This window comes from Marmota flaviventris, chromosome 20, assembly GCF_047511675.1.
Source record: "Marmota flaviventris isolate mMarFla1 chromosome 20, mMarFla1.hap1, whole genome shotgun sequence".
NCBI classification, from domain to species: Eukaryota; Metazoa; Chordata; class Mammalia; order Rodentia; family Sciuridae; genus Marmota; species Marmota flaviventris.
Window position 1 is genome coordinate 15,092,576 of NC_092517.1, and position 17,204 is coordinate 15,109,779.

The following is a 17,204-nucleotide window of genomic DNA, read 5'->3' on the forward strand; positions in this document are numbered from 1 at the left end:
TTGTAGACAACAGAAACTTACTTCTGGTGGTTCTGGAGGCTGGGAGTCCTAGGTTCAGGTCTTGGGGTCTGGTGAGGGCCCACTTCGTGGTTCACAGACCCCATTTTTGTGCTGTGTCCACACACAACAGAAGGGAAGGGCGAGGGGCTTCTTTTATCAGGGTGCTGATCCCATTCATGAGCCTCTGCCCACAGGACCTAACCACTACCCAAAGTCCCACCTTCAAATTCTGTCACTCTAGGGGCTGGGGTTTAGCAGTGAATTCTGGGGGACACAAACATTCCCTCTGAAGCCCCCGCTGATCTCCTGGCCTCAGCCTCCAGCACTGTGAGGATCCCCTGCTGCTCTTAAGCCACCTGGCCTGGGGTACTTTTGTGTAGCTCCCTGGCACACCAGTAGAGGGACAGGCAGGGTGGTGTGAGGGCGGAGGGGAGAGGGGACCCAAAGGCTGCAATGGAGACCACAGAGGAGGGGGCTCAGTCCCCTTCACAAGTCCAGGGATGACCCTCCTGGGCTGGGGCCCTTACCTACTGTGTGCTGGGGCAAGTTCCTTCTGTCCCAGGCCTCAGTCTGTCCATGTGTGCCCTGGGATGGCAGGAGAAAGTGGCCCCGGAGGGCTCACCCAGACCTGTGGTTCCAGGCATCCACGAGTCCCCTGCTCTCTTCCCATCTGCCTGGATGGGGCTGAGCTGCAGTAAGGAGGGGCGGCTCCAGGGAGTGCTGTTCTGCTGTTCTGATTGCACAGGGTTCCCAAGGGCTCATCCAACAGCCTGCCCGCCTCAGCAAAGACTCTCTCTTTCTTACTTTCTCAGTTGCCACGTCTAGTTGAATGCCAGTCCAGCGTCAGACACCCTGATCATGCCACACCTGAGTGCAACACCCATCCTTAACAAGTGCCCCTGCTGAATCTCCTCTTGCACATTTAGGGACTAAGCTCTGTAGTGGGCAGGGCCGAGTAGTGGGGAGGCATGCAGAACCCTGCCCTCCTGTGGCTGGCCTCCTTCTCTGCCGCCTGGAGACTGCAGAGAGGGGACTCCTCCACAGTCATCTTTGTCACTAGATGTTCCACCTCCAGGCCCAGCCTCTCACTATGTTCCGGATCTGCTGTCCTACACCCCAGCCCTGCAAATGCCCAGTGCCGAGCCACGGACCTTCCACCTGGCCTCACGCTGTGCTCCTCTCTGTCTTGCAAACTGCTTCCAGGTTGACACCTCTGTCCCCATCGACCCCCACTCATGGTGTGAGTCCTGCTGCTTCACACTCACAGTCCCTCCTCTCTGTCACCCCAGCCCAGGTCCAGCCATGATCTCTCTCTTTCAAATGCCTGCTCCTCCCTTCTCACAGGGGTGTCTCCTTCCCAACCACACTCACCACCAGCTGGCTTAGCCACATGACTCCTCTGCTCCAGAACCTTCAGGGGCTCCCGTTTGCCTCAATTTAGGCCCAAACTTTCTGAGCGACAATCACATCTGTTCACAGAGGTTTCTAACACGGGTTCAGAAGTTGTCTGCCTGGACTTGAATCTAGTTCCTCCATTCATTAGCTGTGTGACCTCAGGCAGGTGATTTAACTTCTCTGTGCCTCAGTTTCCTTGTTCATAACAAGGGAGGTGATGCAACTTGCACTCACCTCCTATGGTTGTTGGGAGGCTAAAGGAGGTAATGATGTGTGCCCAGATTTTAGAACAGTGTCCGAGACATCTCTAAATAAAGCTCAATCACTCTTGATTACCATCACTTCTCGCTACCCTCTGCTCCGAGGCCTGGCCAAACACAACGAGCTGTTGTTTCTTTCACATCCCCTTCTTTCTTGCCTCTGTGCCTCCGTCCCTACTGTCCCTTCTGTCTGGAGTGCCGTGCCTCATTGCAAACCCCGCTGACCTTTCAAATGCTTTAGTTCTAATACCGTCTCCTCTGTGCAGCCCTCCTGGGTCCCCCAGCCAGAAAAGCTGGCTCCTGTCTCTCAACTCGGTGACATGTCCAAAGCCTTTTCACAGGAGGAGCGGGGCCTTGCAGTCATACACTGTCCCCTGGGTCATTTTGTGGACCTCAGGACTTTGCAGGGGACCCTCTCTTTGGGGCGGAGGCTGGTATGGGCAGGTGGGTACCAGGGAGCCGCCGGCTGAGGTGCTCATTTCCACGGACTATAAATAACGCTGGGCCTGAAACCTCAGCGGGGGCCTGGGCTGCACCAGGAGGAGTAAGGTAACCGCTGGGAGGTGAGGGGCATGTATAAGTATCTCACCCGCCCTGTCTGGGCCTCTCAGGTGACAGGCGGGCCTGGAGGGACAGGCTGTTCCAGCTGTCTTGAACGAGGCCTCGGGTGCACAGCGGAAGTCACACTGACATCAGAGTGGTCCAGGCTGCAGTTACTGAGGACAAGTCTCACCCCTTAGCCATGCGATGGGTGAGGAAACTGAGCCTGGGGGAGGACAAGGAACTGAAAACTCGGGTCCAGGCTGCAGTTTTTGTTGCCAGGAAACACCCAGGGGTGGTCAGCTGCCAAGTCCAGGCCTTGGGAGCCATCAAGGGGAGGGCCAGCTCTGAACGGAATGTGTCCCCAAAGTTCCTGTGTGTGGGCAGCTTAATCCCTAATGCAACAGTGTTCAGAGGTGGGTCCTTTAAGAGGTGATTAATGGATTAATGCCATTAAGGTGCGGGGTTTGCTTTCCCTCTTCCTCATCTCTCAGGCACGTTCCCATGTTCTCACCCCCTTCGGCCTCCCCTTGGGGTGATGCAACAAGAAGACCCTTGCCAGATGACCCGTGACCTTGAACTTCCCAGTTTCCAGAACTGTAAGACACAAATCTCTGTTCCTTGTCAGTTTTCCTGTCCTAGGTGTTCTGTTGGAGCAGCACAACAGGGACTCAGCCAGACCCCAAAGTCACCTGGTAGGGAAAGGCTGCTGGGCAGAGCTGTGGGGCGCAGGGTCTAGGGCACCGCCCTGGCCCAGGCTGTGATGGGACCTTTGCCAAAGCCCAAGGCTTCCAGGTCATGGGCTTTCTAGAGTGGACCAGTCTGATGTGTGCACTGCTGGGGTCCTGGGGTGGAGAGTCTCACAATTCTAGAATGTCTGAGCCTGGAGGGGCCTCAGACCCTTCTAGACCCACCTACACTCTTTATTTTGCAGATGGAGGGACAGAGGCCCAGAATGGAGGAGGACAGGGTCTTAGTAACTAAGGGCCAACGTCAGGCAGGTCCCTGCCTCTTCCCGGTCTCCCACATCTAGGCACAGGTGATGGCCCGAGTATCCTTTTCCCTGTTCAGGCACATTCATCCCTCTGGGACCCAGCACATGTGGCCAGACTGTGCTCAGGGTGGGGCAGCTGCAAGATGAACGTCCCTTAAGGTCCCACTGTGAGCCAGGCCCACCATGTGTCTCTCATCTAATGCACAGTAAGTAGGGGCCCTGGGAGCTGGAAATCATCTTCTCCATCTCACAGATGTAAGAACGGAGGCACTCTGAGGACTCCTATGATCCAGGATCTGATCTGGGCTTGTAGATACTCTAGTTTGGCATTTTTTCTAGTCTTTCCAAAATTTTTTTCTGCTCAAAATATTTTCAAAAACTAAGCCAGGTGCAGTGGAGCACACCTGCAATCCCAACAGCTCTGGAGGCTGAGGCAGGAGGATTGTGAGTTCCAAGCCAGCCTCAGCAACATATTGAGGCTCTAAGCAACTCAGGGAGACCCTGTCTCTAAATATAACATTAAAAGGGCTGGGGATGTGGCTCAGTGGTTGAGTACCCCTGGGTTCAATCCCCAGTACCAAAAAAAAAAAAAAAAATTACTCCCCCCACCCCCCGCAGTCCATGGCTGGGGCCCTCTGCCCTTTGAGATGGGTCCCAGGCTCCAGGAGCAATGAGTTCCTCACTCCTCTCTAAGCTACCCCAGTTCTCAGCCCAGGGCCTGTGCCCCTGTGCTCCCCCTTGAGACTGGACTTCTCTCCCCCTTGCTGCACACCCAGCTCCTCCCTGTCCTTCAAGACCTCACTAGGGACACCTCTCCCGATTTTGTCCCCCATCAGTCAGAAATGGTGCCCTCCGACCTTCCCCTCGTTCTCTCTTGCTGTAGTTATTTTTGTCAACAGCAGACACTGGGTTGAGGAGATGGTGTGTGCTCATTTAGGGACCAGACAACCTGGGGACTGCTCCTGTCTAGGCCAATTTTTAATAGAGGTGCTCTGGGCCGTGTTTTCCTTCTCTGTAAGCTCAGTGACATGGGGATGAGAGGGACATCATGTGAGATGATGCCTTTGCACCTCAACACCCCCTTTCCTGGGGATCTGTAGGAGACTCTGGGGCAGGGGATCCTGGGGGGGGGTCCCGCCTCCTTCTCTGTGGCTGGGCTGAGGTCCTGGCTCCCCTCTTTCCTATGGACTCCTGCTGTCCCCTGCACCCTTGGAGTGGCTTCCTGCCTGACTCCCTTTCCCTCTCGGATGGAGTAGCATCAGATTGAGGGGCCCCATCCTCACCTCCCCACCTGTTCCAGGTGCAAGTCACATCATGCCGACACTGCTCCCCAGGAGTGGGATCCAAAGATCCCTTCCCAGAAGGGGACATGTCACCCAAACCTGCACATAGTAGATGCACAACGTACTTGTTCAACCAATTTGTGTGCCTCCGTTACTTGCCTGGCATAATAGAACAAGGGGGAACCCCTGGGGGGAACCCCTGGTGCACATCTATTCTGCCAAATGATGGTGTCTTCACCATAAGAATCAGGCCCCATCTCTTCAAGCCTTTGTTACCTGCTCAGGGCGCTGCAGCGAGGATGTGCTAGAAGGGCGTGGCCCTGATATGTCTGTGCACAGTAAATGACAGCCATCAGCAGACTTGGGAGGTGGGCTTTTTGCATGGTGGGTCTGTCTAAGGTGAGGTCCTTTGAAAATCCTCCCCCTCACATCTCCTCCACTACCTCTCCGCGTGCCTGGCTGCACAAAGTACCTGCCAGGCCAAGCCACATAGCTCGTGGGCAGTGAAGGTCCCTCATTCTGCTGGACCTACATTGGAAGCCCACAGGTCAGCTGTAGGGTGCACTTTATCTAACCATTCTGTGCCCTCCCCTGCCACCTGCTGACCTTCAGACTGTTTGCCTGGGACAATGCATAGCATGTATTGATCGACTCGTGGGTTTATTTTATTGATGATTCAGAAAGATGTGTGGGTGGTGTTCTGGAATGCTTGCTTCTACACGTGATTCATCAAACCTTCCTATCAAGCTGCTTTTAAGGGACTTTTTTCCCATGGTGGTGGCGGTGGTGGGGTGTGTATGAGTTGCTGATATGAGGCTGACACGTTTTTTATTTTAAACCTACAGACTCCCCTGCATTGCTCAAATCCAAGGATGCACCCAGATACACTGCCTTTCTCTCTCCACTATTAAAACCCAACGTGTCCCTTAAAGTCACCCAGAGAGTTCCCAGAAGAGAAGAATAATGACAACAGCTTATGCTGATATAACACCTACCAAGTGCCAGGCACTCAGCTGACGCTTGAATCTTTATGGCAATACTATGAAAGAGGACCTGTTATAACCCCAGGTTACGGATGAGGAAACTGAGGCAGTGCAGTTAGAGAACTGGTCTGACATTCTACAGCTGGATAAGAAGTTGGAAACAGGATTAGAACCGCCACAAAGTCAGCCTCCTCACTGCTGTGACACTCCCCTGCCTGGTGAGGCTCAGCGGCTGCCTATTGTCCTGGTGTAATTGTTCACACTGTCGTAGTTTGGCTGGTGACACCGATGGTCATGCTAACTCTGGCGTTCCTAAATGCTACTTTTGTTCCTCGGCCACGTCTAGGCCGGGCCCTCCTGGAATAGGTTTGCTCTTCTTAAGCACACAGTAGGAGCCTTTCGGGTAGGAGGCCCATGAGCACCCGGGGTTTGCATGGATCTTCCCCTCCTCTAATCTCTGGGTGGACTGGCCTGCCCCCTCTGGGTTGAGCATGTGACCAATCAGCCTTTTCCACTCCACAGCCACAGGGATTGGTTCAGGGGCAGCCATATGATTGCAGGGGACCCAGTGAGAGTCTCTTCTGTGATCTAAGGGACAGTCTATGTGGAGAGAGGTGCTACTGGCTGCTGGGGTGGCTGGGATGGGAGGGTGTTAGCCTGAGGCTGTTGGGGTCCTTATGTGGTGGTGCCTGCCTGGGAATGAAGCCAAAGACAAAGGACACCAGATGTGAAAAACAGTGGGAGAGGGCTGGACAAAGTCCTCTAGAGAACACTGGAGCCTGGATCCAGCCATTTCTGAGACCCCACTCACAGTCCAGAACATTCCTTTTTTCATAGTCTGTTTAAGATGGGTTTCTGTTCAATAGAACCCTAGCGGATAGAAGTGCCCAGTAAATACAAGCCTATTCTTTTGTAGAATACTTTCACAACATTTTCAACTCACTGAAAGTGGCCCAAATCTCATTTCAGAGAGAAGAAAACAGGTTGCAAGAGTCTCACAAACCTCCTTAGTGACAGAGGTGAGACCGAGATACCTCCCTAGTCTTTGTGCCTTCTCTTCCTTCACCCCCACATTGATTTGAGAAGGCGGCTAGGTTTGCTCAGCCTCTGAAATACGTGGGAGAATCATTTTCCCCCCAGGCCTTACATCTGACAGAGTTCAAAGCCTTAGAAAGGAGCCTGGGCCACTCTATATGGAGCCCCCAGGGAGTGGGGAGGAGTCCTCCCCTTTCCCTACCTAGAGGCTGTATCTCAGCTGAGATGCAGGACCTGCTGAGCCAAGAGCTGGTTTCCCCACGGACCCTGCAGGGGCCCAGTGGTCCATGGGGAGACAGAAAACATGGAGAACTGTGCACACAGAGGTCCCGGCTCACTGCCCCACAGCCTCCCTGGTGCCCAGCTGGCCAGGGTACGTGGATGATGGGGTGCTGCCGGCCTAAGGGGCATTCTCCTTTAATAGCGTATGTGACACGAAGCAGCCACCGTCTGTGCTCTGCCTCCTGCCCAGGCCGAACCCCTTTCTCTCTCCCCCCTCACCTGGGCAGCTGTGGGATTCATGCAAAATTAACCAGAGGTTCCGTTTCGCAACACACGGCAGTATCCAGTTCCCACCCACCCCTCACTGCCCTGTCTTCTTTGACCCTTTGATCATCCCCAGCGGGAAACAGAGTGGTGGACACCTGACAGGGCCCTGTCTGAGCCATCCCTCCTGACAGCCCAAGGTGCAAGTTTAGGAAGTGAAGGCCGAGGGCCACCCAGCTGTGTGGCTCAGGGCCGCACCACACGGGGCCTGGGGAACTGAAGCCAACTGTCCCGTGGGTGACACTGGGTGTCCTGTGTCCTGTCTCTGGCCTGCAGCTTCCGTCCTGGGCAGCAAGACATGCCAGGACACCCCGTCTTCCTTTTTTTTCTCTTTTCCTTCCTTCCTTCTGTCTATGAATCCTTCTTATGCCCCTGGGCACTGAAGTAGGTTCTGGGGACTGGCCCCCAAACCGGCCACCCATGTTTGTGCCACTGAGAGCACCGTGACCCTGCACTGAACACTGTCTGATGGCCTCTTTCATGGGGGTGGGACCCAGGCATTTTGTTTTTCAAAGAAATGTTTGGGTGTAATAGGAACAAGCTTCATAAACACGCCTTGTTGGTCGCCTGGGCAGGGACTGTTATCATCCCCGTTTCACAGAGATGTCAGCTGGGGCCCAGAGAGCTTGGATTTTACTCTCTCAGTGCCCCTCAGAGAGAAGCCCCTCAAGACTGCGACTTTACTGCCCCAGGCTGGAAGAGTGTGGAAGGAAAGGGAACAGAAGGTGAAAAGGGAAAGACATCAATCAGAACCATAGTAGATGAGGAAGGAAAGGTGCGCAGATAGGGCAGAGCGGGCCAGGGTTACCCAACAGGCATCACCCAAGTCAGGCCCCCAGGTGGAAAATCCAACAGCTCCCAGGTTGGGGAAGCTGGGCCCAATTCCTTTGGTGCAACAGGCAGTGCCATGGGTGGGATGTGGCTTCTGCCTAAATTTAGCTGGATGTGAAGGGACGGCTAATTTATGCAGGGCCTGAGCAGCTTCCTGCAACATGAGTAACTTGGAGGCCAATTCTGGACTCACATCAGCAGATAAGTGACGGGGTGTCGGGAGTGGCCAGAGCCAGCACAGCCCAGACTACCTGGCTTTTAAGTCAGAGTTGAGACTGGAGGCTAAGCATTTCTTTAAATGGTGGGAGGCTCAAACAGGGTGATATAAGAGTCAAGGTAAGGAAAAGTGTCCCTGGTGACCCCCTTCTACTCAGGGCTGCCTCAATAGTGGACACCAGAGAGGACTGTTCCCAGGTGGACATGCTCAGCTTGAGTTGTGTGGAGCCTGCTGGGCCCTCATGATCCTCATTTGTAAAATAGGGATCCTGCAATCTGTACACGTGGTAAAAATAAGAATTCATAACCCACTTGAATCAAATGTATGAAATATGATATATCAAGATCATTGTAATGTTTTGAGTAACCAATAAAAAAAAACACACCTGCTTTCAGGAGCATGCGTCATGAGGGAAGCAGAGCAGTCTAGTCTAATTCAAAGTGTTGCTCCACATGAAGACCAGGGATCCAGAAGAGGCACATTGCACCCTTTCTGGGGACTATGACTGCTTCTTCCAGAATAATGACTCCCAGGATGATAACAAGGAGGACTGACATAGCGGGCACACAGACACTGGGCACTCGGCTTAGTCTCATTCAACATGCACAATGCATCTTATTGACAGGGAGATGGAGGTGCCTATTCTCTGAGGCTGAATCCTGACACAGAACCACCGACATGTCTGCACGACTCCAAGCCACCTCACTTTGTCCTCACCACGACCCTGGGAGGTCATCACTATTGTTATCCCCATTTTACAGATGAAAAGCGGAGGCACAGAGAGTTTGATGAACATGCCCAGAGACCCACAGTGGACAAGTGGCAGAACTGGGATTTGAACCCAGTCCATCCATGTCTGGGATCTAGAGCCTTCTGCTCTTCTGCTGCTCCCCAGATCTCTCCCACTCTACCCCTGCCATATCCTGGAGATCCTTCTAGAGACCAAGACAGCAGGAATTTGAGCTAATCCTACAATGGACTTTCCTCCTTAAAGATCTTCCTCTCAGAGATCTCAACTGGTCCTCATGAGAAATCAGGAAACCAAGGTCCAGAGAGGTCAGACCAAAGGCCCAGAGGTACATGGCTGGCAGGAGGCACAGCAAGTCAGAGATGTCATTCTTTTAGTTTTACAGATGACAAAATTGACTCCATCGGCTTTTACGTAATGAGGAATTTCTTGAGCACGCCAGAAGGCTGCAGAATTCTACGACAGGCTGCTCTAGATCACACTATAGGCTTTATTTCTATTTCTTCCACAGCCAAACATGGACACCTCTTCCTCCAGGAAGCCTCCTCTGACCATTGCTGCCCACCTGCCTCACCTCCCTGTGAGCCCTGGAGTCCCTGCTGCTTTTGGTCCCCATGGTCTGCTGTTTGGTCAATCAGCTGCCTGAGCTGCTTCCCAGGGGCTGGGGACTCGGTGGCCGCATCTTAGGTTTTTCCCGGGTACTTCACGAGCCTTCCTATATCAGGCACAGGCGGGTGCTGAGTGAATAGAGAGCAAACAGGGCCCACCCCTCAGGTTTGTGGGTGCTTCTTCTCCCCGGCAGGGGAGTGGGGGTGGTGTCCAAGAAGGCACCTGGCACTGGCTCTGCACAGGGCTGGACTTTGACCATGTACTGCCCAATTCCCTGGGAGAGGAGGGTGGGTTTCTTAACTTGGAGTCCACGGCCCAGTTTCAAGCGGGTGTGGAAGCCCCCTGACAGTATAAGCCACATCTGTGGCAGGCAGTGGCTGTTCCTGGGGACAGTGATCCCAGCTTCCTTCAGCTCTTCCCCAGAGCTGGGACCCAGAGATATTCAAGAATTTCTGACTCAAGGGAATATCCTGGTTCCCAGTCAAGAGGCAAAGGCCGCTCAGGCAGCTCTGCCTCCTCGCAGGCCAGGGTGCCGCCTGATGGTGGGATGAGCATGGTCCATTCTGCCAGGGATTTGTGGTCACATAAGACTGGGACCCAGGACCCTCCAGTAGAACCTGTGCCCATCTTAGGGCCACAAGCGTCCATCTTCAGGCCTTGAGTTAGAATCGATGTTTCCCTCTTCCCTCCCCTCCCACTGACCAAACAGCACCATGGGAGGAGATTCACTTTTAAACTTCTGTCTGGGCTCGTCCTACAGGCACAGTCTCAGTGAGAGCAGTCAATATGAGAACAGGTCTTAGTTTTGCCTCCTGACCACAGACATCCAGGAGATGCAGGGTGTGGCAGGGTGTAGGCATGTGTGGCCACTGCACTGTCTGGCTGGCCCTGGTGGGCCCCAGCTGAGCAGCAGGGCCCGTGACGCAGCCTCTGCAGAAACGAGTTCAGGATTAGTGGTCAGCAGTACCCAGGCATAGGGACTGGGGGACAGATTTCTCCAATCCAGGTGCTGTCTGCTTCCAATTCAGGTGTGATCTACATTTGGGGGAGAGACTGTTATCCACTTCTAGAATAATCATACTTACTGAACACCTACTGTATACCTGGGCCTGCACTAAGCACAGTGTAGGAGGCATTGACTGCATGTTACAGAGAACAGACCAAGCTCAGGGCAGTTTTTGTGCAAAGTCACAGAACTGGAAGAGTCGGGCAGGGCCTTGGACCCATGCCTTTGGGACCTTTGGTCCCCTCCTGAAAAGCCCTAGGAGCTAAAAGCCTCTCTCTGGAAATCCCAAGCCTGCTTATTTTGACAATTGCAAGAAAACTCCACTTTCACCCTCAGGGAAAGACAAACAAGGAAATCTGTCACCCTGCCTATTATGGCTCATCTTCTTGCTGCCCTGTCTGCCCAGAAGTCCCACAGTCCACAGCGGCCCCAAGATCTCCAGCCATCCCCAACTGGAATCTGGATTTGCAAGAGAAGGACGTGACTTCAGCCTGGCCACAGGGTTCCCTTGGGCAGCTGGAACCGGATGCACCTGCAATGCTGTGGTTCCTGCCCAAGCCCAGATGAGGGCATTCCTAGGGTCTGGGGTAGGGGTCTGGGGGCTGGGCTTCCAGATCCAACCAGTGTGGCTGAATAGAGGAAGCAGGAGTCTCTTCTGGGCCTGGATGCAGGTAAGCAAGGTTGGCTCCACCCTGGTCCCTTCCAGTCAACCTCCTGCCCCAGTTGAAGACTGGATGTCCTTAGGGCTTCCGGGATGAGGAACCTAACCCCTTGCAGTAGTGATGTTCCACCTCTTTGGGATGGAACCTTCTGCCTAGAACACGGTCTTAACCCAGCTCTTTTCCAGTAGCTCAGGCCTTGCTGGAGTTTGGTCAGACACTAACCCATGATGACGCTCTTTCCCCTGGCCTCTCCAAAGTGGCTGACGCCCAGCTAGAACACATTAGAATGGCAATTCTGGCAATTTCAGCCCATTTCTGACACATCTCTGCCACTAAATATTTTGAATAGAGTTCCTGGTGCCAACTCAGTGGCCACCGGGCCTGCAGCCCCGGGTTCAAGTCTCCCACACTTACCTTCCACAGGTGAGGTTTTGAGGCGCCGGCAGATGGCTTCAGTGTCCCCGTAGGTCTCCTTGATCTTGACCACAGCCTCTGTGCCCCGCAGCTCCATGAGGGAGCGGAGCTCCTCCATCGTGCACCCAAACTCACCCCCATGGCTCGACTCATTTCTTTGGTTTTTGGAGTAAAAGTCGCTGTTGGTCATATCACCCATGTTTGCTGAAGTCCCTGCTCAGGGTGGGCCCAAAGGTCAGCACTGGACAAGAGGCTTCTGGGTGATGGCTGTGTGTGGCTGTCCTCAGCACACCCTCACTGGACAGCTGCAGCTCCAGGTGGCCGACTCCGGGTCCCAGGGGGAGGGGGTGGCTGAGGAGGGCTGGCGACAGCAGTGGTGAGCTCCAAGGTGTGTCCCCAGGTGGGGGGCAAGGTCCAGGGGCCAGAGGGGCTCAGGGCTGTAGACCCAGGAGTCTCCATTCAGTGGGGTCCATGTTGCTACCTGGAGCTGGCATCTACATGGTCAGGGGTGGTGGCTCCTGTGGGGACAAGCAGAGAGGGGGGGTCAGGCACTGGAGTCCTCCTGAGACAGGTGCTCAGTAAAATCCAGGCTGTGGGTGTGCATATATAGCCCCAAGTAACGCTGAGCACACACACATACACTCTCACTCAGGCATTAGTTCAACAACTCCCAACCCACTAGCAACGCTGTACACCCGAATGGTTAGCAGCACCCATCGAATGCCCTACAACAGGGCAGCCCAAGACACAGCCTGGTAGAGCCTCATAATACACCCTGATCTCCAATTTTCCATGCTGTGTAACACGCTGAGTTCCGACCAGCCCTGTGCCCACACCGTCTGCCATGCAACACCCAAAATGCATATTCCTAGCCCCCCCGCACTGCCAGACACACGCACCAACACACAGGCCCCCCATTCACACCACTCTGAGGAACAGCCCCACCCTGTCACACACTGTCACACTTCTAGGCATACAACTTCATATCCCCACCCCTGCCCCACCAAACGCTGTGTGCACACCAGACCCCATTTCCTTTTTTCTCTGACTATGCTTGTTTACCTACATCCCAGCCCCACAAAATCTGAGACATGCCCTCCCTCTCCCTAGGAACACAGGCCTCTGGACACACACACATGACCACTCCCATCCACGCCACCTCTGCCCATAGTACATTCTCTTCTCCCCACATTCCTTCCCCACTTGGGCTTCATAGGCACAGGGAAGGAGAAAAGATCCCCACCTCCGCCCACAGCCCCCAACCACGTTAATCAGGGCCCTTGGCCTGGCTAGAGAAGCTTGTCATATATATTCACGAGGCACAGAATTGAGCCTCGAGCTTGGTCCCTCGTATGAGCTCTGGTCACGGAGGAGCCCTCACCTGGAACCCCCTCACATCAGAACCCTGGACAGTGGCCGATTGTCCCTCTCAGGAGCACAGGAGGAGGGAGCCCGGCCGCCGGCTTCTCCCTGCCCGCCAGGCCACCCTTGAGGGAGTGCAGCATCTGTGGGGCTGCCAGGAGAGAATCCAATCTGCCCAGACACCCAACACCAGCGACCGAGGCCCCGGCAAGCGTTGGGTGACAAAGGGCCCCTGCTGAGCTCGGCTGAGCCTGGCACAGGGACCCGCCCCGCCCAGCCACAGACAGCTGGCCATCTTGGGCTCAGGATAAAGAGGGGGAAGGGGTCCAGGACAAGAAGAGAGGACTGAGTCCCCTGACCCAGCTCTAGACCCCAGTGCTCCTCACAATCCTTCCCTCTTGCACACATTTTAGAACTGAGCATTTGGGTCATTTAACTTTCCCAGAGGGTGCCCGAAGCTTGGAGAGTGAAAGGAAACTGTCTTGAGCTATAGAGAACAAGGAAGTGGAGAAGCCCAGAGAGCGGGGTGGTCTCCTGGCTGCTAGTCCCGGGCTCTTCCTCTCCCTTGGGAAGCAACCTTCTTTCTCTCTGAAGTGCCCGGGTGGCGGGAGCACTGTGTAGGCTGCAGCTAAGACACAGGATCTGGAATCGGAGCAGTCCCCATTCAAATCTGAGCTCTCCTACATCCTGGTGTGGGTCCCTGGGCAAGTCCCTTCACTTTGGAGCCCAGGCTCCTTCATCGGTAAGATGGGGATAATAATAGTCACTCTCCTCTGTCCCCTGGCTGCCTCTCAATTTACTGGGGATAATGAACTGTGTTAAAATCCACTTTGTTTTCATCCAGGGTGTGCAGCCTCCCAGCCAAGGGTCAGGAGGTGCTGGAGGCTTTAGAAGAAACTGCCACACCTTACAGAGGAGCACTTTTACTCAGGGATGCAGGAAGAAGCAGTCCCCCCTGCTCATTTGGGACCAATGAGTATCTCATGGAGTAGACCACAATATGGACACACTGCCTCAAGAAGAGATCAAGTATACGGTGTGCTTGGTACTCCCCCTTCCAATTATGCAAGAAGTGTTCCCAACTTGGCCACTGGAGTACACACTGTTCCCAGAACTCATGAACTTTGACCCTAACAGAACAGGTGAGGTGGGGTGTGGCCAAGTACATCCCTGAAGAACAACAATCCAGTTCCACTCTCCCCACTTCTTAAACATGTACAACGAATCAGGCCCTGTGTGCTCTGCATGTTGCCTCATCCATGTGGGGACTGGGGTGTAGTTAGTGATAGAGTCCTTGCTTAGGATGTGCGAGGCTCTGGGTTTGGTCCCCAGCACAAAAAGAAAAAGGTGCCTGTTCATATAGTGTAATCCACTGAAGGTAAATTCTCAGGGGGCAGGTGGTCAGTATAATATGTGCTGCTCTGACTAGAAAAGTACCTTGTTCTTCAAAAGTGCCCAATAAATAATTGTTGAATGAATGAATGAATGAATGAAAAGCAAGCAAACAAAATCTCATTGCATCCTTACGACCCTGAAAAGTGGATACTGTGATGATACCCATTCTACAGACAAAGACAATGAGGTTCCTAGGAATGAAATCATTTGCACAAGGTCACACGGAAATGACAGGGAGTGAAAGGTCTTTTGGATTTGAGGCCTTGGACTCTTTTCTACCATCCCATAAGAAAGGTTTAACTGAAGCCTGTTCCAGCACCCTGAGCCTCTCTGGAGAGAGTGTTGGTGTTTGGATTTGGGTGAGATGCTCCTTTCCTTTTTCTAGAAGTCTTTGAGGGTCCTTAACGTGCCCCATCCCCAGTCTAGAATCTGCTGCAAGGGGAGATCTATCAGAGCACATGGGCTCCTTTCTCAGGGTGGGGTGAGGCCTTGGGCCCAACTCAAAGTTTGCGCAGGGGCTTTTGTGTTAAGTAGAACCACCCCCCACCAACGCCCCCCCCCCCGCCCCCGCTACCCACCAGTGTGAATGAGTTATGGGTAAGTTCAGGAAGCTGTGTAAGGAAAAATAAATGGCTGGATCAAGACAAGGATAGAGTGTGGCAGACAGGGGCACAGCCATTAGGAGAGAAGGGAGAGAACAAGGTTAGGGCCCCTTCAGGCCAGCAGGATGAGAGGAGAGATGGGTCTGAGATGCTCAGGGAAGGCAAAGCCCTTGTTGGAGGCTGACTGACTGGAAGCCTTCCAGAATGGCCTTTGTTTTCTCGGGGACAAGTGGGAGTTGAGGAGACTTAGACCTTCAATCCAGAAAGAACTGACCTATAGCCCAAGGAGGCCTCAGTCCTCAGCACATATGCAATAAGTGTGGGCCAGATGAAAGCAAGGCCAGTTGACCATTTGCGACCCCCAGACTCACTCTAACCTTCCTGATGGAGCAGGGAGATCAGTCTGCGATCCTGAGCTAGCCACCCAGCTTCTCCTGAGTCTTAGTTTCAGCATCTGCAGTTTGGGGATGCTAACATGTAATACTACTAAATTAGTGGCATGCGGCGAGCATTTATTGAGCATCTGTTAGGAGTCGGGCACTCTAAATGCTTTCCAGGGACATTTCTTTCAGAGATGCTACTGTAAGGTATAAAGAGTAGGGACTCTGGAAACCACAATATATGGATTCAAATTCAGTTTCTTCACCTCCCAGTAGAACGGGAAGCAAATAAATTTTGCTTTCATTATCTTAAAAAAGCTGGGGAGGGGGCTGGGGTTGTGGCTTAGTGGTAGAGCGCTTGCCTAGCATGTGTGAGGCCCTGGGTTTGATTCTCAACACCAAATAAGAATAAATAAATAAAGGTTTTGTGTCCATGTACAACTAAAAATACTAAAAAAAAAATGTAGGGTTACTCAGCAATAAAATGGCATTTGCAGGTAAATGGATGGAGTTGGAGAAGATAATGCTAAGTGAAGTTAGCCAATCCCAAAAAACCAAATGCCTAATGTTTTCTCTGATACAAGGAGGCTTATTCATAGTGAAGTAGGGAGGGAGAGCATGGGAGGAATAGACGAACTCTAGATAGGCAGAGGGGTGGGAGGGGAAGGGAAGGAGCAGGAGGTTAAAAAGATGGTGGAATGATGGATATCATTACCCTAAGTACACATATGAATACATGAATGGTGTGAATATACTTTGTATACAACCAGAAAAAAAAAAAGTAGGGGAAGGTAAACAATACTATCTAGCTCATCAGAGTTATGAGGCTCAACTGAGTTGTTTTATGTAAAATGATTATAACCCAGTCTGGCATGTGGTAAGCATTCGGTAAATATTGTGATTCCTATTAATACATCCAGCCATTTTATGAAACAGTCTTGTTATTTCCACACATTTGCAGAAACAGAGGCCAAGAAAGGTGCAGCAAATTAGCCGAGGTCACCATGGCCTGGTAGCGGTGGAGGGATTTAAACCCTGGCCGTCTGGTTCCAGGGACCTACTCCTAGCCAGGATGCTTTGGGGCCTCCCATGGTGAATCTCCCTCAAGGGATTCTTATGAGACTTAAATGAAGTACCATATGTGAACCAAAGTGTTTTTCAAACCACAAGGGACTTTTTAAACCTGAGGTGCTGTTTTCTGTCTATCCCCCTGCTACCTGCGGCGTGGCTTACAGGCACTGATAATTACATCTCTGACAGCACGAGCTATGAGAATTGTTAGCAGCAATTATGTCTGTGATCACAATAGTAGGCATGAGTTAATGGTTACTGTCAATAGTAATGACTATTGTGTTAAGATGAACTGTGATGTTCAATCATCTATCTGCCCACTCACCCACTACTACCTGCCAATCCATCTACCCACTCACCCACCCACCCACCCTCCATCCATCCATCAATTTATCCATCTACCCACTCACCCATCTACCCACTTATCCATCCATCCACCCACTTACTCATCCATCCATCCATCCATCCATCTATCTACACACCCACTCATCCATTCATCCATCCATCTACCCACCCACTTATCCATCCATCCATCTACCCACTCATTCCCCCATCCACCTTCCATCAATCCATCCTTTATCCATTTATCCACTCATCCATCTACCCACTTACCTATCCATCCATCCATCCATCCATCATCCATCCATCTATCCACACACCCACCCATTCATTTATCTACTCATCTGTCCATCCATCCATTCATCCACCAACCCATCCATCCACCAACCCATCCATCCATCCATCCACCAACCCATCCATCCATCCATCCACCAATCCATTCATCCATCCATATACCCACCCTTATCCATCCATCCATCTACTCACTCACCCACTCAACCTATCCATCCATCCATCCATCCATTCATCTACC

The 17,204-nt window shown here is 52.7% G+C and overlaps 2 protein-coding genes across 2 annotated transcripts in view; both read right to left on the minus strand.

The window, feature by feature from the left end:
* Cidec (cell death inducing DFFA like effector c) overlaps positions 1-17,204 on the minus strand; it is a 554,473-nt gene that overhangs the window by 414,268 nt on the left and 123,001 nt on the right. The window lies entirely within an intron of this gene.
* Positions 1-17,204, minus strand: part of Atp2b2 (ATPase plasma membrane Ca2+ transporting 2) — a 207,502-nt gene that overhangs the window by 98,088 nt on the left and 92,210 nt on the right. The window contains exon 3 of the mRNA XM_071605956.1: positions 11,524-12,041. Coding sequence (XP_071462057.1) covers positions 11,524-11,722 — 199 coding nt within the window. The 5' untranslated portion in view covers positions 11,723-12,041. The remainder of the gene's footprint in view (positions 1-11,523; positions 12,042-17,204) is intronic.